Source organism: Nerophis ophidion, unplaced genomic scaffold (assembly GCF_033978795.1).
Source record: "Nerophis ophidion isolate RoL-2023_Sa unplaced genomic scaffold, RoL_Noph_v1.0 HiC_scaffold_35, whole genome shotgun sequence".
NCBI lineage: Eukaryota > Metazoa > Chordata > Actinopteri > Syngnathiformes > Syngnathidae > Nerophis > Nerophis ophidion.
Genome location: NW_026906957.1, coordinates 12,306 through 38,389, shown reverse-complemented (window position 1 = coordinate 38,389; position 26,084 = coordinate 12,306). Strand labels below are relative to the sequence as shown.

The following is a 26,084-nucleotide window of genomic DNA, read 5'->3' as shown; positions in this document are numbered from 1 at the left end:
TCCTGCTTGTGCCATCCCAGTTACTGCCGTTGTGTCCTTGGGCAAGACACTTCACCCACCTGCTCCCAGTGCCACCCACACTGGTTTAAACATGTAACTTAGATATTGGGTGTCACTATGTAAAGCGCTTTGAGTCACTTGAGAAAAGCGCTATATAAATATAATTCACTTCACTTCACGCCAGAACGACCAACTTAAAAACCAGGTATAAATAATAAGGACATGATTGAAACGGGGGCGTGAATCCCATACGTGAGACAGGTGAATCTAATGAGTCGCCATGGTGACAAAACAAGGGAGTGAAAAAAACAGGAGGCAATGGAGTCTTGAACAAAACAGAACATAACTAAACAAAATATGATCACAAGACATGACACGCATTGTCACAGAGTGGTGACTAGCTTATGCTGCACTGACGTTGTGAGCTGTTGAGTTACTTTCTCTCCTTGGAACTTGTGAAAGTTTATTCTGAATTATGAATCTTGCCTTTTACCTGGAAAATAAAATTATGTGATCATAAACTGAGAAGTTGGTCCATTTTGACAGCCAATTTAGACACAGTGATGGCAAGACGGACTCGAAAAGACGCTTCGTTACGCTTTTTTTATTTGCGATAATTACGAGTCATCCTTCATCCAAAACATTGACAACCAAACAGTCGGCATTGCAGTGAGAGCGAACATTGTGCAGTAAGTGATGTTTTATTATGTTTGCTGGCTCACATGAGGTCTGCTGTGAGTAGTTATCAGTGATGTTGAAGAGAAAAAGTGTTTGTGAAACCAATGTGCCGCCATATTAGCAAAATACGAAAATATTATATTTTATGAAGAATGTGCCCGTTACTACAATACATATATACTTACAGCATGGAAAGGTGTTTGGAATAGAGCGACTCCCATGGGCTCCATTGTAAGCGGGCTTTTGCTCGCATGGATTTACGAGTTTGAATGCATAAAAAGAAAAAACATGTTGGCTTGTTTTACATAAGGATTGTAAATGATAGGCACAATTCCCCCAAAAAGTGCAGTTTTCCTTCAAACAAAGTAATACAGACTGTTTTAAATTGCAGCATTAATGCTAATAACAATAATTATTTGAATATTATGATGGTGGGGCGGGAGGGCGGGGTGAGCGAAACCTATTCCAGCTGCACTCGGACATCCTAAACCATGGGCGCTCACACTTTCTCTGCAGGCGAGCCACCCCCCAACCGACCAAGTCGAGGAGATCCACCTCACTCCCACCTACAATCTACATCCATTTATTTATGAAAGAGACATCCCCGCCAACAAGTCAATGGCGTTCAATGACAACACAAGCATGTTCAACACACATAGACTCCTTCCTTCCATGAAGACAAGAACACAAGCTGGCGCACTTGATTCCGACGACCCGCACCGACTGGAACCAGACAGCGGCGCCGACAACGTCCGCACCCCCAAACGGAGCAGAAAAAAAAAAAAAAAAGTCCTCCTTTCTGTCCAACACCACATGAAAGTGGTTGGACCCGGCATCCCACCCGTCCCCAAACACCCCGTCATGAGAGCAGCACACGTGCGCGGCCCCCCAATGCCCGGCAGCAAGCGAGCGACGCCAGCGAGTGCGCGGGCGGGCAGGCAAGCGAGAAAGCGGTCGCTGAGGGCGGGGGAGAAACACATCGGCACCAAACTCCGCAGCCCGCCAGCCCGCGCGCGCCAGCCCCCCGAGACTCCCACCCCGCCAGCACAGGCAGGACGAAACAGGTCCCCCACGGCGAAGACAGGAACTGCGCAGTCGGTCCCCAGAGCCCCGACAGCAGGCACGGAGTCCCCAGAAACAAAATGTGCCCCTCCGCGTCCGCCCCGCCAGCGATCCCCCTCCTAAATATGAGCTCGCAGCAGCCAGCGCCACCCCACAAGACCCTCGGGTGCCGAGAATGCCAAACAACTAACGAAAGTGAAGTCCCGGCACGACCGGTGACCGCCCATCCCCATGTCCACTCTTCAATGCCTGGCCTGAGATCGACCGACACACCCCCCGAGATCGACCAGTCGACCGCGACCGACGCAATGGGCACCCCTGCCCTAAACAAATCGCCACCTCATCACAGGGCCAACACAGATCGGTGGAGTCTAGCCCAGTCTTGGAATTGTAAATGCATGCAAAGTCTACTACTTGTTAAATAGACTCAGAAGTGTAATACATTAATATAAACCAAATGTTATATGTAAAAAGAAACAATAATAAAAAAAAGAGTAATCCTTCAAGCCGGATTTGAACAAGCGACCTAAGGATTTCAGCATGAGCAACTACAGTCCTCCGCTCTACCAACTGAGCTATCGAAGGTTAGTATCACCTCATACTAACTCTGATGTTTGAGTCACTTTAGTATCAAACAATCAAAGTTGACTTATATAGCCCTAAATCACAAGTGTCTCAAAGGGCTGCACAAGCCACAACAACATCCTGGGCTCAGATCCCAAATCAGGGCAAGAAAAAACTCAATGGGATGACAATGAGAAACCTTGGAGGGGACTGCAGATGTAATTAGAAATATACCTAAATGAGACCACGTCATTGAAGAATGTTTTACTACCATAAATGTTAGGAATATTGCATACAATTAAACTTCATTTAACCTGCCTGAAACCCTTTGAAACCATCTTGTTTGAATACTCTGTTGTGTACCTTGTTCAGCCATTTTGCTGTTGGTTGGTCGCTGACTATTTGTCTCAACTGACTATTAAACTTGTGTCCCCAAGGCATTTGGCTCCAACATGTGGGGAACATCCAAGATAAATCCAGCTCAGAGTTGGCAACTTTGGGAGAGTAGCTTCTTTTTTGGTCAAAACCTTCTTACTTGATGAGGATGTAAAAGTGTCTTAATTGTCAATAATGAGGTTTGTGTTCAAGCAATTGGTGAGTTGAGCTTTGACAGTTCCCAGCTTGTCACTGAAATGCCTAACTAATTCACATCTATCTGAGGTTGCCAATATGGCTATTTTCTTAGATGTTGGGCAAATCAGGTTTGAAGAGGGACTGGGTAGCTCAGACAGCAAAGCATCACACTTTTAATCTGAGGGTCCAGGGTTCAAGTCCTTATTCAGGCAACTGATGCTAGCCTCTTTAAATTTCTGCAAAGACTTCACTTAGCAGTCCTGTAACCTGTATTTAGTTTGAGTAGTTTTCAAAAGCAGCCAACAAGATGCCTTACAACCACTTTAGCTCAGGTGGGAGAGCATTAAACTGATCATCTGAAGGTTAAGACGCAAAGTGTTGAAGTGAAGTTGTTAGACTGTATGAAAGTTGTGCTTCATCTCTTGCTGTAAGTGTGTTGGATGCACCCTCACGTCACACTGAGCCCCGCTTTACTACTCTCACTTTCAACTCATACATGTTTGTTTACTTTGGACTGTAAGTGTGTTGGATGCACCCTCACGTCACACTGAGCCCCGCTTTACTACTCTCACTTTCAACTCATACATGTTTGTTTACTTTGGACTGTAAGTGTGTTGGATGCACCCTCACGTCACACTGAGCCCAGCTTTACTACTCTCACTTTCAACTCATACATGTTTGTTTACTTTGGACTGTAAGTGTGTTGGATGCACCCTCACGTCACACTGAGCCCCGCTTTACTACTCTCACTTTCAACTCATACATGTTTGTTTACTTTGGACTGTAAGTGTGTTGGATGCACCCTCACGTCACACTGAGCCCCGCTTTACTACTCTCACTTTCAACTCATACATGTTTGTTTACTTTGGACTGTAAGTGTGTTGGATGCACCCTCACGTCACACTGAGCCCAGCTTTACTACTCTCACTTTCAACTCATACATGTTTGTTTACTTTGGACTGTAAGTGTGTTGGATGCACCCTCACGTCACACTGAGCCCCGCTTTACTACTCTCACTTTCAACTCATACATGTTTGTTTACTTTGGACTGTAAGTGTGTTGGATGCACCCTCACGTCACACTGAGCCCAGCTTTACTACTCTCACTTTCAACTCATACATGTTTGTTTACTTTGGACTGTAAGTGTGTTGGATGCACCCTCACGTCACACTGAGCCCCGCTTTACTACTCTCACTTTCAACTCATACATGTTTGTTTACTTTGGACTGTAAGTGTGTTGGATGCACCCTCACGTCACACTGAGCCCCGCTTTACTACTCTCACTTTCAACTCATACATGTTTGTTTACTTTGGACTGTAAGTGTGTTGGATGCACCCTCACGTCACACTGAGCCCAGCTTTACTACTCTCACTTTCAACTCATACATGTTTGTTTACTTTGGACTGTAAGTGTGTTGGATGCACCCTCACGTCACACTGAGCCCCGCTTTACTACTCTCACTTTCAACTCATACATGTTTGTTTACTTTGGACTGTAAGTGTGTTGGATGCACCCTCACGTCACACTGAGCCCCGCTTTACTACTCTCACTTTCAACTCATACATGTTTGTTTACTTTGGACTGTAAGTGTGTTGGATGCACCCTCACGTCACACTGAGCCCCGCTTTAATACTCTCACTTTCAACTCATACATGTTTGTTTACTTTGGACTGTAAGTGTGTTGGATGCACCCTCACGTCACACTGAGCCCCGCTTTACTACTCTCCCTTTCAACTCATACATGTTTGTTTACTTTGGACTGTAAGTGTGTTGGATGCACCCTCACGTCACACTGAGCCCAGCTTTACTACTCTCACTTTCAACTCATACATGTTTGTTTACTTTGGACTGTAAGTGTGTTGGATGCACCCTCACGTCACACTGAGCCCCGCTTTACTACTCTCCCTTTCAACTCATACATGTTTGTTTACTTTGGACTGTAAGTGTGTTGGATGCACCCTCACGTCACACTGAGCCCCGCTTTACTACTCTCACTTTCAACTCATACATGTTTGTTTACTTTGGACTGTAAGTGTGTTGGATGCACCCTCACGTCACACTGAGCCCCGCTTTACTACTCTCACTTTCAACTCATACATGTTTGTTTACTTTGGACTGTAAGTGTGTTGGATGCACCCTCACGTCACACTGAGCCCAGCTTTACTACTCTCACTTTCAACTCATACATGTTTGTTTACTTTGGACTGTAAGTGTGTTGGATGCACCCTCACGTCACACTGAGCCCCGCTTTACTACTCTCACTTTCAACTCATACATGTTTGTTTACTTTGGACTGTAAGTGTGTTGGATGCACCCTCACGTCACACTGAGCCCCGCTTTACTACTCTCACTTTCAACTCATACATGTTTGTTTACTTTGGACTGTAAGTGTGTTGGATGCACCCTCACGTCACACTGAGCCCCGCTTTATTACTCTCACTTTCAACTCATACATGTTTGTTTACTTTGGACTGTAAGTGTGTTGGATGCACCCTCACGTCACACTGAGCCCCGCTTTACTACTCTCACTTTCAACTCATACATGTTTGTTTACTTTTGACCGGCTTTGAGATTGATAGCAAGGTTTGCAGTATCACCAACAGTGACCCACGTGCCCTCAAGGCACTTCAGTGCTAGCAGTGGCGTAAACGTCCAAAGAGTTGGAGAGGCTGAGAAAAAGAGCAGTGATTATTGTATCACACGCACCTTGCTCATTGCAGAAAGGTCCTGTCAAGCAGCTTGTCACATTTAACAATCTGATGTTGAGGTTATTTGCTCAGTTTACGGCCAGACTACACTGAGCATGCCGGATCTGGTCAGCTCTGAGAATGTAAGCCCGGTCAGGCCTGGTTAGTATTTGGATGGGAGAGTGAGCGGGAATACCATGTGCTTTACGCCTTTGGCAATGCACCCTTTTGCTTTTCTTACAACGCTTACAGGAACTTGCCATACTTGTCAATACAGCTACATATTGCTCGTCCAAACAAAACCTTGCTCTTCTGACAGAAAAACATGATACAACCTGCCTATCATGTGATTCTACCATGTTGGCAAAATACAAACACACAATATATTGACATATATAACACATAAAACAGGGAATTAGAAGTGAACAGTACCCATCCCTACCAGCAAGTGTTGTTGTACTGGAAACTAATTTACAAACACAACTTCATCACACACAATACTCCACTATGGAATTGTTCTTATATTAAAATGAGAAACAAATCCATCTTTGTACAGCAATGGTTTGAAAAAGGCATTTGGTCGCTGATGCACTTATTGACTGATAAAATATTTTATTATTAGAAGATTTCATTAAGTACGACCTGCAAACAGACACAATATTTTAAGCAATTATAAAGGCTTTTGTTCAAAATATTGTGATTCCTGTAAATCTTTTTTTTTTACTTCTTTACTATTTCTTCTTTACTGTATTTTCTCTGGAACAAAAAAAATAGAAAATACCCATAATTTGAAAGTTTCCATTCTTCCAAACGCCAAAGGGTTAATTTAAGAAAAAAAGCCCCGGATTGATAACTTTAAATAATTTTTAAGATGTTGTTTTGCAATTGAAGACAACACTTGTTCGTTCTGCGATAGGGAAACAAAATAAACACTATATTTTATGAATGAAATGAATGAATGAAATCCCTGTGAGACGATGTACAATATCGGCTTTTCCCTGACATTCCAAACTTTGATTGATATTAATATTGTTTTGGGGATGTTGAAAAAGAAAAAAAAAAATGTCTAAAACACAATAAGGGATCTTTCTGTGTGGAGTTTGCATGTTCTCCCCGTGACTGCGTGGGTTCCCTCCGGGTACTCCGGCTTCCTCCCACCTCCAAAGACATGCACCTGGGGATAGGCCCCTCCCACCCCCAAAGACATGCTCCTGGGGATAGGCCCCTCCCACCTCCAAAGACATGCACCTGGGGATAGGTTGATTGGCAACACTAAATGGTCCCTAGTGTGTGAATGTGAGTGTGAATGTTGTCTGTCTATCTGTGTTGGCCCTGTGATGAGGTGGCGACTTATCCAGGTTGTACACTGCCTTCCGCCTGATTGTAGCTGAGATAGGCACCAGCGCCCCCCGTGACCCCAAAGGGAAAAGTGGTAGAAAATGGATGGATGGATGTTTTTAATTCACAAATGTATGTTTGAAAAACAAAACCATCCTTCCACAAACAATTCAGACATTTTCTCTCACTTTTTATTGCATAGAGGTCTGGGGACATACATTTAAAATAATCACAACACAATTATCATAATACAAAAGAGAGTAATAAAGATAATAATAAAATGGATTACAGATTCCCAACAAATGATTCATAAAATCACACATTTTAAAATTGTATAAAAGACAACTGTTTAAATGATGTAAAAAGTAAATAATAATATGCTTCCTGAAGTGGTCCAGAAGATGTTTCAGATGTGAACCAGTACATATGTATATCATATAAAGGTGATCATCTATGGGATTATTAACAATTACAAGTACAAATAAGTAATAATTTTATATTTCAAACTATGTAATCTATAAATGTAAAGATCATATTAAACAGATTGTTAGACAAACAACAATGTCACACATGTTATATGTGCTGATGTTGTTAGAAAGTCAAAATGAAAGTCTGGACAGTTTATTTCAAATCCTGCAGTTTCATTTGCTGCTGCTGTTCTCACCAGCACACTTGTGTTTCTTACACTGGTACTTAGAACACAATCTTTCACCACACACACTGCAACTCAACACTTTCTCTCCTGGGTGTCTTCTCATGTGTGCTACAAGGCTTGATTGTCGACAAAAGATTCTGTTGCAGATTGAACAGGAATGCGATTTTTTTCCCAGTGTGTGTTTTAATGTGTACTTTCACATCTGTACTTCTTGTAAAACCTTTACCACAGATTGAACAGGAAAAAGCTTTTTCACCAGTGTGTGTTCTCATGTGTCTTTTCACATCCTGACTTTGTGCAAAACCTTTACCACAGGTTGAACAGAAAAAAGGCTTTTCACCAGTGTGTGTTCTCATGTGTACTTTCAATTTCTGACTTTCTGTAAAACCTTTACCACAGGTTGAACATGAAAAAGGTTTTTCACCAGTGTGTGTTCTCATGTGTACTTTCAAATGTTGACTTTCTGTAAAACCTTTACCACATATTGAACAGGTAAAAAGGTTTTCTCCAGTGTGTGTTTTCATGTGTCTTTTCAAATTCTGACTTTGTGCATAACCTTTACTACAGATTGAACAAGAGAAAGGTTTTTCTCCAGTGTGTGTTCTCATGTGTCTTTTCAGACGACAATGGTATTTAAAGGTTTTGTGACAATGAGAACATGCGAAGTGAGTGTTGTCAGTGTGACATGTCTTATCATCTTTAGAGTCTTCATCATCAGTGTCAGGAGAGTGTGACGTTGTGTCCTCACTATCTGATAGTGGAGCTAAGAGCTTGTCTGCTTGTGATCCTCCACAGTGGTCTCCATCAGCTTCTGTTGTCATGTGTTGTGTTGAGCTGCTGCTTGGAGGCTCCCCCCCTCCCCTCTCCTCACTTTCACCTTTCACCTCATCATCTTCACTCTTCACAGGGACACCAGTCACTGGGAACTCCTCCAACCATTTAGGCTGACTGATGCCCTCTTCCTCCTCTTCCTCTTTAATGTGCGGCGGCTCTTGGTCCTCCTCTTCCTCTTTAAAGTAGGGTGTCAGTGGGTCCTCCTCTTCCTTTTTAATGTGAGGGGTCAGCAGGTTCTCTTGCTCCTTAAAGTGAGGGGTCAGTGGGTCCTCCTCTTCATTTTTGATGTGTAAGATCAGTGGGTCCTCCGCTTGCCCTTTAATGTGAAGGGTCAGTTTAACATTATGGGTCTGTGGCGTCTCGCCTTCCTCTTTAATGTGGGGGGGATGTGGCTCCTCTCCTCCCTCTTTGCTGTGCTGGGAATGTGGTACCTCTTTTTTCTCGCGTATGTTGGGGGACTGTGGTTCCTTCTCCTGCTCATGGGGTAGAGGTTCTTCTTCAACGTCTGCGGGACAGGAGAAAACAAACATTCTTTAGAAAAGTCCAGCTTTGCTCAAATCAAACCAAATCAACTTTACTTATACAGCACATTTAATATTTACCACAAAGTGCTGTACAATAGACAGGTTAAAAGATAACACAAGGGAAACTAGCAAACACACCACAACACAAACAAAGCCCGATAGATAATAAATAAAACATAGAAACAGGTTCACAGCAGGTGCATAATGGGCTGCCATAGCAAAATGGAGATCACAGAATGTTAAAGGCCATGGAATAAAAGTGTGTTTTTAAGAGTGATTTAAAAACAGGAAGAGAGGAGGCCTGTCTAACACTCAAAGTTAAGTTGTTCCAGAGCTTGCGAGTAGCAGCGGCGAAAGCTCTGTCACCGCTTAGCTTCAGCCTTGTGTAAGAGACCGTCAACAGCAGCTGACGTTACTGTTCAGCAAGGCCGAAGGAGGTCGGAGATGTATGTTGGAGCGATGTTGTTTAGACATTTGAAAACAAATAGTAGTTCTACTAATTGATTCGGTAGAGCCCAGGGAGCCAGTGAAGGGACGCTAGTATGGGGGTGATGTGCTCACGCCTGTGGGTCTGTGTTAGCAGACGAGCAGCAGAGTTCTGCACGAGCTGCAGGCAGGCGAGGGAGGCCTGGCTAATGCCTACATACAGGGCGTTGCAGTCGTCAAGACGAGTCGAGATAAATCCCTACGTACAGTAGTTATAAGTGCCGAGGGGAGGGAGAGCGACTTGGACTAAACAACATAAAATCACAGGGCCAACACTGATAAACAGACAACATTCACACTCACATTCACACACTAGGGCCAATTTAGTGTTGCCATTCAACCTATCCCCAGGTGCATTTCTTTGGAAGTAGGAGGAAGCCGGAGTACCCGGAGGGAACCCACACATTCACGGGGAGGACATGCACACTCCACACAGAAAGATCCCGAGCCCGGGATTGAACCCTGACTACTCAGGGCCTTCATATTGTGAGGCAGACGCACTAACCCCTCTTCCATCCTGTAAACTCTGCTGGTACTATTCCAGAAGAGAGGCTACTATTGATAATGTTAAGGACGCTTGATCCAATAGTAGCAAGTACCTCCTTAAACACGCGAGGTGGGAGGGCATCTGCAGGAGAACCAGAGGGCTTCATATGACTAACCGTGTCCTTTAGAAAGGAAAAGGACACCGGCTCAAACTGATGGAAAACAGAAGAAAAGTGCAGAGGAATAGAAAGGTCCTAGGAAAGCTGAGATAAACTGGCTCTAGGTGACACAATTTAGTCAGTGAAAAAGTGGACAGAATTTTCACAGAATTCTGAAGAAGCATCAAAACCAACAGATTTGGGAGCATCAATGACAATGCTAATGGTCTTGAACAGAACTCTGGGGTTGTTACAGTTAGAAGCTATAATCTCAGATAGATATTTATTCATCTTTGCTGGAGGACAACATGCTCTCTTTAAAAATGGCAAAAGACACATGCAGCCTGTCTTTTTTCCATTGTTCTCTCTGCTCTCCTACATTCGCGCCTGGCCGCACGAGTGATGTCATTCAACCAGGGCTCAGGTGTGGGTTTGGCGCGGCGGAACTTGAAAGGAGGGATAGTATCCAGTGTTTGTAAACAAATAGAGTTGAACCCAGAAACCAACTCTTCAGTATTCAGACACACAGAGGCTGCAGAATTATCATCACAAAGATTCTAAAAAATGGAAGAGAAAACAGAGCAGGAGACCAAGAATTAAACATGCGAGAGCGTTGAGGCGGAGCGCACAATGTAACGGACACTGAGTGGGAATATCAAACAGGATCGGCATATGATCAGAGAACACAGCGTCGCAAACCATACGAGAGCACTAAATGGAGTTTATGCCTGCGTTCATGTGTGGAACCACACACAGACTGTACAAAGTTAAATGAGTCAGGAAGCTCCTGGAAAGCGACTCGTCTGGGCTTAGGTGTGAATATTAAAATCACCAGCAATAAGGACAAGATTATATTTAGGCAGGATTTCAGCCCAAATTTCAGAAAAGTCAGTTATAAAGTCTTTGTGGTACTTGGGTGGTCGATGGACGACGGCACACAGGACGACATCAGAAAGACCCAGTTCAAACATGCACAGTTCCAAGCTTGAAAAGGAGGATTGCAGGCGTATCAGACGGCATTTAAATTCATTTTTAAAAACCACTGCTAATCCTCCTCCTTTTCGACCAGACGACCGCGGAGAATAAACGTAGGAACACTCTGGAAGCAGAAGTTCATTAAGAGGGGCGGACTCACCGGCTCTCAGCCATGTTTCCGTCACACAGAATTGGTCAAGTCTGCGGGAAGTTCAGGATAATCGTTTTGTTTGTCAAAGATCTTGCGTTCACAAGACTGAACCTGGCAGGGGCCACCACGTCCAAGGCCGCAGCTATTCCAGGTGGGGCCCGACAGACAGCCCGCAGGTGGCGGGAATCCACCCCGCGCCTCCGGGGGCGGGGACAGCAGGAGCAACGGCGGCAAGTCTCATCCTCCAAACCAACGATACAGGAACAAGCCAGGAACCAATGGGATCCAGCGAGCATGGGTGCAGGAGGAGACCGGATACCGCACCATTCCTCCTTCGGGAAGCCATGGGAAGCCGGGCCAGGAGTGCCCTAAATTTCACCAGCTGGCCGCCACGTTTACCACGGCGCCGGAGACACTGCCGCTGGGGGAGAGGAACCAGGGGGCGGGAAAGGAAGGCAGGAATCCATGCAGGTGAAAAAGCTGACTTGGACCCCAGCAATTACACAGTCGATGCTTGTCCTGGACTGTGGTGCCGGGGAACCACACAGTCATGGAGGAGGTGAGGATGGACTCGATGATGGCTGAATAAAACTGCACCAGCATCTTGGTCGGCACCTTAAGTTTCCTCAGCTGCCGCAGGAAGTACATCCTTTGTTGGGCCTTCTTCGTCATACACAAGCAGTGAGCTGACAGAGACGAAAATAGACGCAAACAACACAAAAACGAACAGAGCTGACAGCGAGACACAGCAGGCCAAAGCACATACTAGCGCCATCTTTGAAATACCTAAAACTCATTATTATATCAACGATCAGAGACAGAAACTCTTCATTTAACATAATGTCCTTGTTTGATGCTTCAAAACAGCTCAATTAACACATAAAAAGGAAAAGTGAAATAACAGACGGACAGGGCTTTGCTGTTTGTAACACACACACACACACACAGCAAAATGCGCTAATGTTAAAAGCTAATTAGCCTTCACCTCAAGCCAGGACTGCAAGCGAGCTGAGCTGCTGTTTGTTTCTAGAACGTCAACGGGCTCATAGTGATGTTACTAGTACAAACCTTGTTTCCATATGAGTTGGGAAATTGTGTTAGATGTAAACATAAACGGAATAAAATGATTTGCAAATCCTTTTCAACCCATATTCAATTGAATGCACTACAAAGACAACATATTTGATGTTCAAACTCATAAACTTTATTTTTTTTGCAAATAATAATTAACTTAAAATTTCGTGGCTGCAACACATGCCAAAGTAGTTGGGAAAGGGCATGTTCACCACTGTGTTACATCACCTTTTCTTTTAACAACACTCAATAAACGTTTGGGAACTGAGGAAACTAATTGTTGAAGCTTTGAAAGTGGAATTCTTTCCCATTCTTGTTTTATGTAGAGCTTCAGTCCTTCAACAGTCCGGGGTCTCCGCTGTTGTATTTTATGCTTCATAATGTGTCACACATTTTCAATGGGAGACAGGTATGGACTGCAGGCGGGCCAGGAAAGTACCCGCACTCTTTTACAACGAAGCCACGCTGTTGTAACACTTGTCTTGCTGAAATAAGCAGGGGGCGTCCCTGATAACGTTGCTTGGATGACAACATATGGTGCTCCAAAACCTGTATGGACCATTCAGCATTAATGGTGCCTTCACAGATGTGTAAGTTACCTATGCCTTGGGTACTAATACACCCCCATACCATCACAGATGCTGCCTTTTGAACTTTGCGCCTACAACAATCCGGATGGTTATTTTCCTCTTTGTTCTGGAGGACACCACGTCGTCTGTTTCCAGACCACAGAACACCTTTCCACTTTGCATCAGTCCATCTTAGGTGAGCTCGGGCCCAGCCAAGCCGGCGGCGTTTCAGGATATTGTTGATAAATGGGTTTGGCTTTGCATAGTAGAGTTTTAACTTGCACTTACAGATGTAGCGCCCAACTATAGTTACTGACAGTGGTTTTATGAAGTGTTCCTGAGCCCATGTGGTGATATCATTTACACACTGATGTCGGTTTTTGATGCGGTACTGCCTGAGGGCTCAAAGGTCCGTAATATCATTGCTTACGTGCAGTGATTTCTCCAGATTCTCTGAACTTTTGATGATTTTACGGACCGTAGATGGTAAAATCCCTAAATTACTTGCAATAGCTTGTTGAGAAATGTTGTTCTAAAACTGTTCAACAATTTGCTTACAAAGTGGTGACCCTCATCCTTGTTTGTGAATTACTTAGCATTTCATGGAAGCTGCTTTTATACCCAATCATGCCACCCACCTGTTCCCAATTAGCCTGCACACCTGTGGGATGTTCCATATAAGTGTTTGATGAGCATTCCTCAACTTTATCAGTAGGTATTGCCACCTTTCCCAACTTCTTTGTCACGTGTTGCTGGCATTAAATTCTAAAGTTAATGATTATTTGCGGGAAAAAAAAGTTTATCAGTTTGAACATCAAATATGTTGTCTTTGTAGCATATTCAACTGAATATGGGTTGAAAATGATTTGTAAATCATTGTATTCTGTTTATATTTACATCTAACACAATTTCCCAACTCATATGGAAACATGGTTTGTAGTTGACTGGGAGGTGTTTATTATAATTTGGGGAGAGTCCGCTGCCTGATGCTTACCTGCTAAACACCTACCTGCTTATGACGACGGTGGACCACTGACTCCTTGCGCTCTGAATACACACTGCTGATTGGCTGTTACTGCTCTGAATATGAACTGCTGATTGGCTGTTACCGCTCTTTCTGTAACCAATCAGATGGTTTTGTGGGTGGGACAATGCTGGGTGCTGTGTAGAGTACTGACAGGGACAGGCAGAACGAAGCGGAGCAGCTTGTTAAGGCTTTAGGTTAATATGTTCGTGTGGAAACTCATTCGGTACACCTCCGAACCAAACCGAAACCCCCGTACCGAAACGGTTAAATACAAATACACGTATACACAAATACATCCCTAATCTTCACCACTAAACCTTTGAAATATGCTGACATATGTGCTGCTAAGGTAAATAAACAGTAGCCATATTGAATGTTTGCCTTCATTTGACCAGGTGAGGTAAGGAGGACGGCCTCTAGGTCACATGGTTACACCCCAGCAATTACACTGTTGATGATTGATGGGCATTCATTTTTAAATGTTGGTGTTAAAAAGCAAGTTTATTTTCATCTTTAGTGATAAATGTGTCCCCCGGATGAACATGTGTCACAAACATTGTATTAGATGATATGTGGATGTTGTGCTTACTTGGACTGTGATGAAGCTGTGAGGACTCAGGTGGTTTGTCTTCATGCTCTTCAGTCTTCACAGAGACAACAGTCAGTGGAAACTTGCTGACATCAGCCTCCTCCTGCCCTACAGGACACTCTCCCTCCTCTTCCTCTTTAAAATAATAGGGCTGTGAATCCCCCTTAAAATGTGAGGGCTGTGGATATTCTAAAGTGAAACTGTCCCCCTGCAGATGAGGGAGACATTCTTCTTGGTGTCCAATCAGCTGATGGATGTCTACAGGACACAAACAAAACACATTTTAGCTCCTACATGCTAAGTATTAAATCGTACATGAAATAATGGGCTCTAGCTATTGAAAATGTTATTAATCAAGTGTTCTACGGGAAATGTTTCCGATTAATTGAGTAACTGGATGAAACATAGTGTTGCTTGGTAAAAGACGAACTTAAGCGACTATAAGACACTTCACTTAATAATGAACGGTCAATTGGTTTGAGATGGTATGAGATCAAGATGTCATCTTTAGAGCAGGCTGTTTTTTCAATAATCAATGCAACATTAATGGCTGCATCAACGAACACCGACATGAAGGAAATAGCAGGTCAGTATAGCTTTGACACACATATATAACTTGTCAAACCTGCCAGCTAGCAGGCTAGGTTAACAGAGTCAGTCACCATGGTAACTGACTCTGAATTTGTCTTACCTCTCTTATTTTTGGAGGTAAAACTCTCGAGCTTTACATACTCAGGACTTTGCACTTAACCTGCTCTCTGGAATATTCCCCCGGTGACTGTGTGAGTTTTGTGTAAACATGTTGATACACATTGTTACAAACATCAACCTCTCATAAATATTGTGTGTCTGACAAATTCTCCTTCTTATGAACAATGTAAAACAATCAGTGCATCATCCTCACATGACAATTAATCTTCCTGTAGACAATCTATTTAAGAATAGTGTGAATAATGAAATATAAAGTTAGTAAAGATGTGAGAGTAAGAAGTAAACAAACCTGTTCTGTGTAACACAACTTGATGTTTTTCATGTTGTCGCTCCTTCTCTTTTGTTGGACAAAGTTCCTCCTCGTACTCTGCTATGGTTCTTTGGCACATTTTCACACAATCACAACACTTTACACTCACACTTGATCTCTACTTAGTGATGTGTTTTGATCACTTCCGCCTCTCTTTGTTAGCAGCTAACAAGCTAAGCTAACTAGCAGGCTAAGCTAGCTCGAGAAGCATCAAAGTGCGCTCAGACTAATATAACCGGATGCAAACAGTTATTAACGATGTTTACTCTATTTACTAGAGTGTAATAAAGGACATATATGTGTACATGGAGGCATAGATTAAGAACATTGAACTGTGACGACTGCAATAACGTCTTCACCGTCAGACGCCATCTTGCTTTGTCCTCGCCGTGTTTGGTTCGCGCTCGGTGTTGTCAGATCTCGCGAGAGAAACAAGTAACCAGCTCTTTTCCAAATCTCGCGAGAGGAATAAGTACAACCAGCTTTCCACCCCCGGTAAAACTATTTTATTATATACTATTTACTTCTTGTGAAAATAAAAGTAAACTCGTCCATTTCAAATTTTCCCCCCAAAAAACAGAACACATAATACTTATTTCCGTGAAAATATTCAAATATTTAAAAATGTTTTGAAACAAAAGTAGCATAAGGAAAGAAAAACAAGAAACAAAATTAATATTACACTCATGATATTATTTTTGTTTTTGATGGTAATCGTTTTTATAATGTATTTTAGAATGTGGGAGGTTTTCATGTTCTTTTAAAATTTCCTTTGTCGTTATTTATATTATATCCATCAATCTATATATCTATATATCTACCTCTCTCTCTCTCTCTCTCTCGCTCTCTCTCTCTCTCTCTCTATATATATATATATATATATACACATACATATATTTATATATATATATATATATATATATATAGTTTTTTTTTACTAAATAGTTGGCAGCAGAGGCTCCATGTATTACCTGAAGAAACATTTTGACTTCTGACCTTTCCACATTATTTCTCTCATCTTTACTGCTGGAGTTCAGCTCACTGAGGATGTAAGCTACATTTTGGTATCTTAATTATCTTTAATTATTCATAAACAGACTAAAAACAAACCATCATTATCATTACTGCCTCATTTGTTTCACTCTCTACTAATTAAATCTATTCTAGCATGAAAACATTCAGGATGTTACACATCCCCAAAAGTAACATTTTACTATTTTATTAATATCATACATTATAACATTGAATATTCACATGTTTATAGCAGTGCTGAACATTTTAATTTCCACTCAGGGATTAATAAAGTATTTCTGATTGTGATAATTACATCACTCTCATAAAGCCTTTAATGCTGAATATATTTTTTACCATAGCTCAGCTTCACAATGTTGGAATATTGACTGCGGGTATTGATATTCTTCTATTGTTTACAATATTACACTTTACTCTCTTTCTTTGCTCAAATGAACAGGATGAAAGTGTCTTTAATTGTCACTACTATCTATATATAATTATGTATATAATAATCTTCCATTCTTCACCTTCATTACAGCTTGATTTAACTCTCGTCTTATTTTATCCAGAGAGAACTTGACCATAAAATAGATGGCTGCACGTCAATAAACTGTCACTAAACTTCAATAAAACTAAATATATCATATTTGGAGACTGTAAAAATGTAAAACACAAACAATGATGGATAATATTGAAATTAAAGGAATAAAGGTCATCACATTTTTATGAGTTAATATAGATGATGAAGTAAGCTGGACACTACATGTAAGTCATATAAAGAAAACATAAAACAATAGAGTGCAATACAAAATAGAATAAAATAAATACTTATAAATATATTAACTATAATTATTGTACCCAACTTTAGTTGAAGCATACATTGTTCATTGCATAAAAGTCTGGGGACATACATATAAAACAATCACACAACAATCATCATATTACGCAAGAGAGTAAAAAAGATAATTGATAAAATGGATTATAGAGACCCAACAAATAATTCATAAAGTCACACATTTTAAAAGTAAATGATCTTGTATAAAAACAATTGTTCAAATGATGTATAAAGTAAATATTAATATGCTTCCAGAAGTGGTCCAGAAGATGTTTCAGATGTGAACCAGTAAATATGAACTAAGAGGGATTTATGAGTACTCAAAAGCAAAGGTATGAACACATTTAAAACAAATATGTACATCATATAAAGGAGTTCATCTATGCAATCATCTACAATTTGAAAAAAAAAATGCAACTCTTCATTATTACATAAAACATATGAAACAATATTATGAATAAGTATAAAAGTAAATTATGGATATCTACACTTAAAATGTTTACTGTAACTAACATATTTTATATACTGTTTATTCTCACCTTTTCAGTCAAAAATCTTTTCATTTTAAAGTACACAAATGTGTATAATAACTCATGTACTTGACTGAAATAAAAGCACTAATCTGAAATGTCTAATCTATAAATGTTAGATTCATAATAACATTATTGTACACACACAACAATGATGTCACACATGTTATATGTGCTGATGTTGTTAGAAAGTCAAAATGAAAGTCTGGACAGTTTATTTCAAATCCTGCAGTTTCATTTGCTGCTGCTGTTCTCACCAGCACACTTGTGTTTCTTACACTGGTACTTAGAAGACAATCTTTCACCACACACACTGCAACTCAACACTTTCTCTCCTGGGTGTCTTCTCATGTGTACTGTGAAAGATTGTCGGTGACGAAAGCTTTTGTTGCATCTTGAACAGGAGTAGGGTTTTTCACCAGAGTGTGTTCTCACGTGTTTTTAAAAGGGTCTTTAGAGTAAAATCTTTACCGCAGATTGAACCCGGAAAAGGTTTTTCACCAGTGTGTGTTCTCATGTGTGCTTTTAAGGTTTGATTTGTTACAAAACTTTTACCACATTCTGAGCAGGAAAAAGTTTTTTCTCTAGTGTGTATTCTCATGTGTACTTTTAACCTTTGATTTATTACAAAACTTTTGCCACATTCTGAGCAGGAAAAAGGTTTTTCACCAGTATGTATTCTCATGTGTGTTTTCAAATTGTGCCAATGCGTAAAATCTTTACTGCAGATTGAACATGAAAAAGGTTTTTCTCCAGTGTGTGTTCTCATGTGTCTTTTCAAATTTTGTCTTTTAGTAAAATCTTTACTACAGATAAAACATGAAAAGGTTTTTCTCCAGTGTGTGTTCTCATGTGTCTTTTCAGACTACAATGGTATTTAAAAGTTTTGTGACAGAGAGAAGATGTGAAGTGAGTGTTGTCAGTGTGACATGTCTTATCATCTTTAGAGTCTTCATCATCAGTGTCAGGAGAGTGTGACGTTGTGTCCTCACTATCTGATAGTGGAGCTAAGAGCTTGTCTGCTTGTGATCCTCCACAGTGGTCTCCATCAGCTTCTGTTGTCATGTGTTGTGTTGAGCTGCTGCTTGGAGGCTCCCCCCCTCCCCTCTCCTCACTTTCACCTTTCACCTCATCATCTTCACTCTTCACAGGGACACCAGTCACTGGCATCTTGGTGACATCAACCTCCTCCAGTCCTTCAAGATACTCTTCCTGCTGACTGATGCTGTGCTCTTCCTCTTCCTCTTGAATGTGAGGGGTCAGTGGATCCACCTCTTCCTCTTTAAATCGGGGTGTCAGTGGGTCCTCCTCTTCCTTTTTAAAATGGGGCATCAGTAGGTATTTCTCTTCCTTCTTAATGTGGGAGGGCTGTGGCTCCTCCGTCTGCATCCTGAAGCTGCACTTCTGTTGCTCAGGGTGAAGATGTTCTTCACAGATGTCTGCAAGACAAACACACACCATGTCTGCTCAGTCACACAATGCATTCAGTACTTTTACATGCACTTAGGAAAAACAAGTTATCGTATGAAGTGTCTTGAAATCTCAGTGACGCACAAACACGCTGCTCTTTACAACATTATTTACAGGAATAGAAAAACAAACCAGGACGACAGGACTTTCTACTATGGATAGACGATATGGTTTAAAATGTATTTTACGATACATTATTTCATATAGAATTAGTAATAAAACCATTTTAAAACAGGCTACATGTCAGGTTCAAACACTGATGACATCAATTAAACAAGACAAGATGCAAAGAATCAAACAGAGACATAATTCAATGTGGATTCAATTGAGGAGAAACGTGTCGACCTCTAACTTTTTACAGTGTCACCCACGCTCTGGCGAAAGATTGTACTCCCCCTTCTTTATTTTACTTTCTTCGACCACATGACCACAGCTACTTCGAGAAGGAAGTGTGTCGTAAACAGCGTTGCCTTTGGTTACGGAACAGTTCAAAAGAAAAGGTCGTAAATGAGTTCAAAAAGAGGTTCGTAAAACAGTTCAAAACGAGGTTCGTAAAACAGTTGAAAAAGTAGGTTCAAAAAGAGGTCCCCTGGAGGGGACACTGGTTCTGCTTCCTCTTTGCTTTTGTAGTACTTGGGTCAGACAATATCTTTATGTTTGATTATAATACATGAAAGAAAACAGGAACACCATCATCTTACTTTCCCCAACACAGTGGAGTTTTACGAGCCTTACTCTTGGTAGGTTTCAAAGACAGCTTTTGCTTCTCACCAGTCACTCAATGCAACACAAAGTTTTTGTGATAACTTAGAAACAATTATTCTGACACTACACAGGCTCCTAATTTAGTTGCTGAAATATGCAGTCAAATATTACATAATTTCCAGAATTATTTTGTCAAATAAATAAACCAGATATTAATAGTAAATAAACAAGTACATTAATAATAATCGTTTTGACAAAATAATACAATTAGAAAAGACACAATATGTTACTGCATATGTCAACTGCCAAATTAGGAGCTTTTGTAACCCGCTTTGAATTTTTTCTATCATCAATCATATACCAAATGATGTATCGTGACATATATTGTTATTAAGATATAGATTTGAGGTCATAGCACTCATACCAAACTTTGGTTTGCCGAGTCCTTTTGTTTGGCCCACCAAATATATTTATTTTTTATAATCTTCAGATGGGTGTGTATTAAGGGTGTAACGGTACGTGTATTTGTATTGAACCGTTTCGGTACGGGGGTTCTGGTTCGGAGGTGTATCGAACAAGTTTCCACACGGACATATTAAGTAGCGCACCACACGTTGTGTAAACAATGAACACTGAGGCACAACACACAGCATGCTAACAACGACCGGGCTACTACAAAGTGTAAAAGCCAGAGCTGGAAGACCCTCCTGCATCGTTAAGATCTCCCGTTTGGGAACACTTCGGCTTTGCAGTGCGATACAACAATGGATAACATGGCTTCAACGAAGAGAAAGACGAACAAACACAGCTCCCACTGCATTCAAGCAGCTTCTACTCTGCGACTCAGGCAGGGCTAAAGCAATAACAAATGCTGTTGGTGTTTTTACAGCAGCAGATTTAAGACCATAGTGCATTAAAAACTCGATTTTGACCCACTTCTATGGTGGAAGAACAATGAGCCCACATATCTTCTTACTGCCAAGTTAGCCAGGCACTACCTCACCATACCTGCTACCTCCGTGCCCAGCGAAAGGGTATTTTTCACAGCTGGGGACATTGTAACTGCAAGCAGGTCTGCTCTTTCTGCAGACAATGTGGATAAACTGATTTTTCTGGCAGAAAACATGAAAATTGATTGAAATTCATCAGGGTTAAAGGCTGGAGGGTGGGAAAAAGAAAAGTTAATATGAGGCTGAGTTGACTTGAAACTGTTTAATGCTGCACTTTTTGTATGTAGAAGAAAAGTTTTGTCATTTTATTTAATCTGAGCAACAACTTGAAGCAGTTTAATGTTGCACTTTATATGTGAGAATGTTGCACTTTATATGTAGAAAGGTGTCATGACGCGGAGTCGAACCCGCGTTACCTCAGCGGCTGGAGCTGCGTGTGCCTCTGCTGACAGTGAGCCAAGAGGCGCCTCTGCTGACAGCGCACCAAGAAGCGCCCTCGCTCGTGCTGAGGGCACCACGCCCACGCAGCAACGAGCCTACACGCTATCAATAATCAACACACCTGGGCTTGATGAGAGGGAGCAGCATAAAGACCAGCAGACCCGAGGACCCTTTGCCAGAACGTCGCTAACCTTCCAGTAAGCATCACGTCTGACATTCCCTGTTTTCCCAGTGAATTTCTTGCCCTTGTTTTACTCTATCTCTCTGTTTTCCCCTGGTTCATGTCCTTTTGTATTTCCTCAGTGACTACGCTATCCTTCCTTATTTGTGCCTTGTCACTCAACTCGCATCCGGATTCCTGACTGCTCTCCTCGATCCACGACCTCCCTGCTCGGACCCAGACCACGCTGCCCTGCTCTTGCCCATGACCTCTTGCATGTCCACGACCTGCCTCTTCGCCTTGCCCTCTTGGATTACGACCAAAGATACAACCAACATTTACAGACAACAACCCTTGGTAACATTTACATATTTAATATTACACATAGTGAAGTGAAGTGAATTATATTTATATAGCGCTTTTCTCTAGTGACTCAAAGCGCTTTACATAGTGAAGCCCAATATTTAAGTTACAGTTAAACCAGTGTGGGTGGCACTGGGAGCAGGTGGGTACTCATTCACTTTGAGTAGCATACACACGCCACGCATTCATCGAAGGTTTTAAATGAACCTTGTAAACCGCAGTCCTGCCCTGGTTGTTGCCTCCTTCCCTTCTCTGGTACACAACAAAAGGTTTGGTTAAGAAACCAATTCTGAGCCTTATCTTATTTAGTTTTTATTGTGTGTGTGTATATATATATATATGTATATATATATATATATATATATCTGCCTAGAGTCGGGACCCAGGGTGGTCTGCTCGTCTGTGCATCGCTTGAGGGCATCTCTGCGTTGCTGACCTGTCCCTGCTCGGGATGGTCTCCGGCTGGCCCCACTATGGATTGGACTCTCACTATTATGTTAGAAACTGGCTGGCCTGGGAACGCTTTGGGATCCCCCGGGAAGAGCTGTACGAAGCGGCTGGGGAAAAGAAAGGCTGGGCATCTCTTCTTAGGCTGCTGCCCCCGCAATCCAACCTCAGATAAGCAGAAGATAATGGACGGATGGTTGGATGGATGGAAGGATGTGTAACACAACTTGATGTTTCCTGAAAACAGCGTCCAGTAGTTGATGTTGTCGCTCCTTCTCCTCTTTTGTTGAACAAAGTTCCTCCTTGTACTCTGCTATCGTTTTTTTTTTCTAACATCACAAATATTTCTTCAACAGCAGCAGTTAGTCGCCGATTCAGCAACACTCACATCATTTGTAATGTAGACATGTTCACACAATAAAAACACTTTACACTTACATTGGATCTCTGCTTTGATGTGTCGATCACTTCCGCCTCTCTTTGTTAGCAGCTAACAAGCTAAGCTAACCAGCAGGCTAGGCTAGCACGTCAAAGTGCACTCAGACTAATGTATCCGCATACAAACAATTAATAACGACGTTTACTCTGTTAAACGACACAAATGTGCACATGTACGCTGTAATTAAGACCTAGAAACCATAATAACCAATACAACGTATTCTCCGCCAGACGCCATCTTGTTTTGTTCTTCCTCCTGTGTGACGTCATCGAAGTGTTCTCACCGCGGAACAAATGTTAGCCAAACACGCGTTTCACTGGGACAATAGTGAGTGGTGCACACTTCCTTCAAACACGTGTTTCACTGGGACAATAGTGAGTGGTGCACACTTCCTTCAAACACGTGTTTCACTGGGACAATAGTGAGTGGTGCACACTTCCTTCAAACACGTGTTTCACTGGGACAATAGTGAGTGGTGCACACTTCCTTCAAACACGTGTTTCACTGGGACAATAGTGAGTGGTGCACACTTCCTTCAAACACGTGTTTCACTGGGACAATAGTGAGTGGTGCACACTTCCTTCAAACACGTGTTTCACTGGGACAATAGTGAGTGGTGCACACTTCCTTCAAACACGTGTTTCACTGGGACAATAGTGAGTGGTGCACACTTCCTTCAAACACGTGTTTCACTGGGACAATAGTGAGTGGTGCACACTTCCTTCAAACACGTGTTTCACTGGGACAATAGTGAGTGGTACACACTTCCTTCAAACGCGTGTTTCACTGGGACAATAGTGAGTGGTGCACACTTCCTTCAAACACGTGTTTCACTGGGACAATAGTGAGTGGTGCACACTTCCTTCGCCCGGCCACAGAAGACAAAAAAGAGTTGCTGGTGTAACAATAGGAAGAATATATTCCACTCCTCTCTTGTACACGCGGCTTATGAGGTAATATACATGATATATTTTCATATTATTTATCTTATTTACCTCATATATTGTTCGAAGCTAACGTGCTAGCATTAGCCCGCTAGCAGGCCTTTGTAGCAAATGCGAGCGTTTTTTTTGAGGAGTGTATTTTATATGTTCTCTATGAGAATTATATTGACTTATTTAATACTTTAACTGTTTTTTGTTGTATATTACAGTCACGCTTAACATCATTGAATATTTGTTACTAGAAAGAAACGAACGTCTCGAAATTTAAGTCTGGAATAAGTCACATGGTATAATAATAATAATAATACATTTTATTTGGTATAGCGCTTTTCAGTGTACTCAAAGATGCTTTACAGGATGAAAAAATAATTACAAATATTATTATTATAATGACAGTAGAATATTATTGCAGTGGTCTATTTTGTGTTGGTGTCAACTTTATTAACAATAAATATAAATGATGTTTGCATGCACTTCTATTCCTTTGATAACATCCATCCATTTTCTACCGCTTGTCCCTATTTGGGGTTGCGAGGGGGGACAGGGGGTGTTGGAGCCTATCTCAGCTGCATTGGGTGGACATATCATGGAAATTAAATCAGCTGGTGTTTGTTATTATGAATACACTATTTGCACAATTGTAAGCGATTAATGCTTATTCAGTCAGACTAAAATAAATATTTAATTAAATAAATGTTAAATATGAAAAATGGCTTTAATATACTGCACACAAATTGAATATGCATCAATATTTTATTTGTAATCAAATCATGAGGTACCCAAATATTCTAATATATATATATATATATATATATATATATATATATTTATATGTATATATATATATATATATATATATATGTATATATATATATATTTATATGTATATATATATATATATATGTATATATATATATATTTATATGTATATATATATATGTATATATATATATATATATATATATATATATATGTATGTGTATATATATGTATGTGTATATATATATATATATATATATTAGGGCTGGGCAACGATTAAAAATTGTAATCGAAGTTAATCGCACTATTTCTCCGAGTAATCGCGATTAACTGCATTGTATACACAAAGCCCAATAATGAATTCAAAAGTAGTGTGTAGTGCACCTTTATTGGAATATTCTCTCACATGAACAAAAGCCCCCAAAACATTTGTTGTGCAAACACAATTTAAATCAGTCCTTGTTAAACAGTAGCAGTTAAATAGCATATTTTATGAAAATCAACTCAAAAAATGTAAATACAAACATTTAAGCTAATTGCCACTGCCAGGGTATTTAAGTTATCCTGTTTGTTATGGAAAATAAATATAATCTACATACAAATCTCTGAGCCACAATCATAACATCTGAACAGGCAATTTCTGAGGTAACAGCAGAAACATTTTTTTAATCAGGGATCTTATGTTTAAAAAAACTATATTACAGGTAGTGGGCTGTTTTAGGGAATGTTTGATCAAATTATCTGTTCTAGCAATATCAATAATGCTGTGTTTATTCTGCGTAGTGCACTTAAAATAATTATGACCATAGGACGGCGTGGCGCAGTGGCAGAGTGGCCGTGCGCAACCCGAGGGTCACTGGTTCAAATCCCACCTAGAACCAACCTCGTCACGTCCGTTGTGTCCTGAGCAAGGCACTTCACCCTTGCTCCTGATGGTTGCTGGTTGGCGCCTTGCATGGCAGCTCCCTCCATCAGTGTGTGAATGTGTGTGTGAATGGGTAAATGTGGAAGTAGTGTCAAAGCTCTTTGAGTACCTTGAAGGTAGAAAAGCGCTATACAAGTACAACACATTTATTTATTTATTTATCATTTATCTAGGATTTGATATGATGGGAATTTTCCGATTGTTTGCTTGGTGCTTTGATAAACTGAAGGCATCATATACATGGTACTATATTGTGATGTTATGAGCCAGGGAAAAAAAGAACTACCCTACCCAGCATGCAACAGGAGTGACGAGCATGCGTGGTAGCCCGGTATAGGTTGTGTGTCGCCATGACAGCATCTTGTATGTTGTGATATGCACGCTCTGAAAGCAAACGTTAAGAACTCAGCCAACACTCCTGGTCTGCATTATTCATAAATAGACAGACAACACATATACTCCGCTGCTTCACAGGCCGCTGGATGTAGCCGGCAAAGTATTCCCATGCTAGCTACCCGGTCTAGTGAGCACGCCTCATTCAGTCCAAAACGGCCCGATCTATCCACATTCAGAATTGTCTGGTGGTCGTAAGTGATCCCCGAGTGACCACGCTGTAAGCCAGCCAGGAAATTTGCAGAATTGTCCGGTAT

At 41.2% G+C, this 26,084-nt stretch overlaps 2 protein-coding genes and 1 non-coding gene across 3 annotated transcripts in view; all 3 read right to left on the bottom strand.

The window, feature by feature from the left end:
- The window catches only part of LOC133546642 (gastrula zinc finger protein XlCGF8.2DB-like), a 244,536-nt gene extending 221,472 nt beyond the window's left edge, over positions 1-23,064 (bottom strand). Inside the window, exon 1 of the mRNA XM_061892439.1 lies at positions 22,806-23,064. The gene's annotated coding sequence lies outside the window, so the exon portion shown is untranslated. The remainder of the gene's footprint in view (positions 1-22,805) is intronic.
- trnay-gua (transfer RNA tyrosine (anticodon GUA)) lies at positions 2,239-2,325 on the bottom strand. Its single transcript is given in 2 exon segments — positions 2,239-2,274; positions 2,289-2,325. It is a non-coding gene; the product is annotated as a tRNA-Tyr (tRNA).
- Positions 7,073-15,844, bottom strand: LOC133546628 (zinc finger protein 25-like). Its single transcript, XM_061892413.1, has 3 exons — positions 15,432-15,844; positions 14,432-14,689; positions 7,073-8,897 (listed from the first exon to the last, which is right to left on the bottom strand). The coding sequence occupies exons 1-3, from the start codon at positions 15,529-15,531 to the stop codon at positions 7,612-7,614; spliced, it is 1,644 nt and encodes a 547-aa protein (XP_061748397.1). The 5' UTR covers positions 15,532-15,844; the 3' UTR covers positions 7,073-7,611.
- Positions 23,065-26,084: the final 3,020 nt, after the last annotated feature.

Bases quoted from the DNA above. Each gene is read 5' to 3' on its own strand.
- LOC133546628 (XM_061892413.1), bottom strand. From the start codon at position 15,531: ATGTGCCAAAGAACCATAGCAGAGTACGAGGAGGAACTTTGTCCAACA. The intron at 14,690-15,431 runs GTTTGTTTACTT...TGTGTCCTGTAG, and splicing joins AGTTGTGTTACACAGAACAG to ACATCCATCAGCTGATTGGA. The intron at 8,898-14,431 runs GTAAGCACAACA...CCTGTCCCGCAG, and splicing joins ACAGCTTCATCACAGTCCAA to ACGTTGAAGAAGAACCTCTA.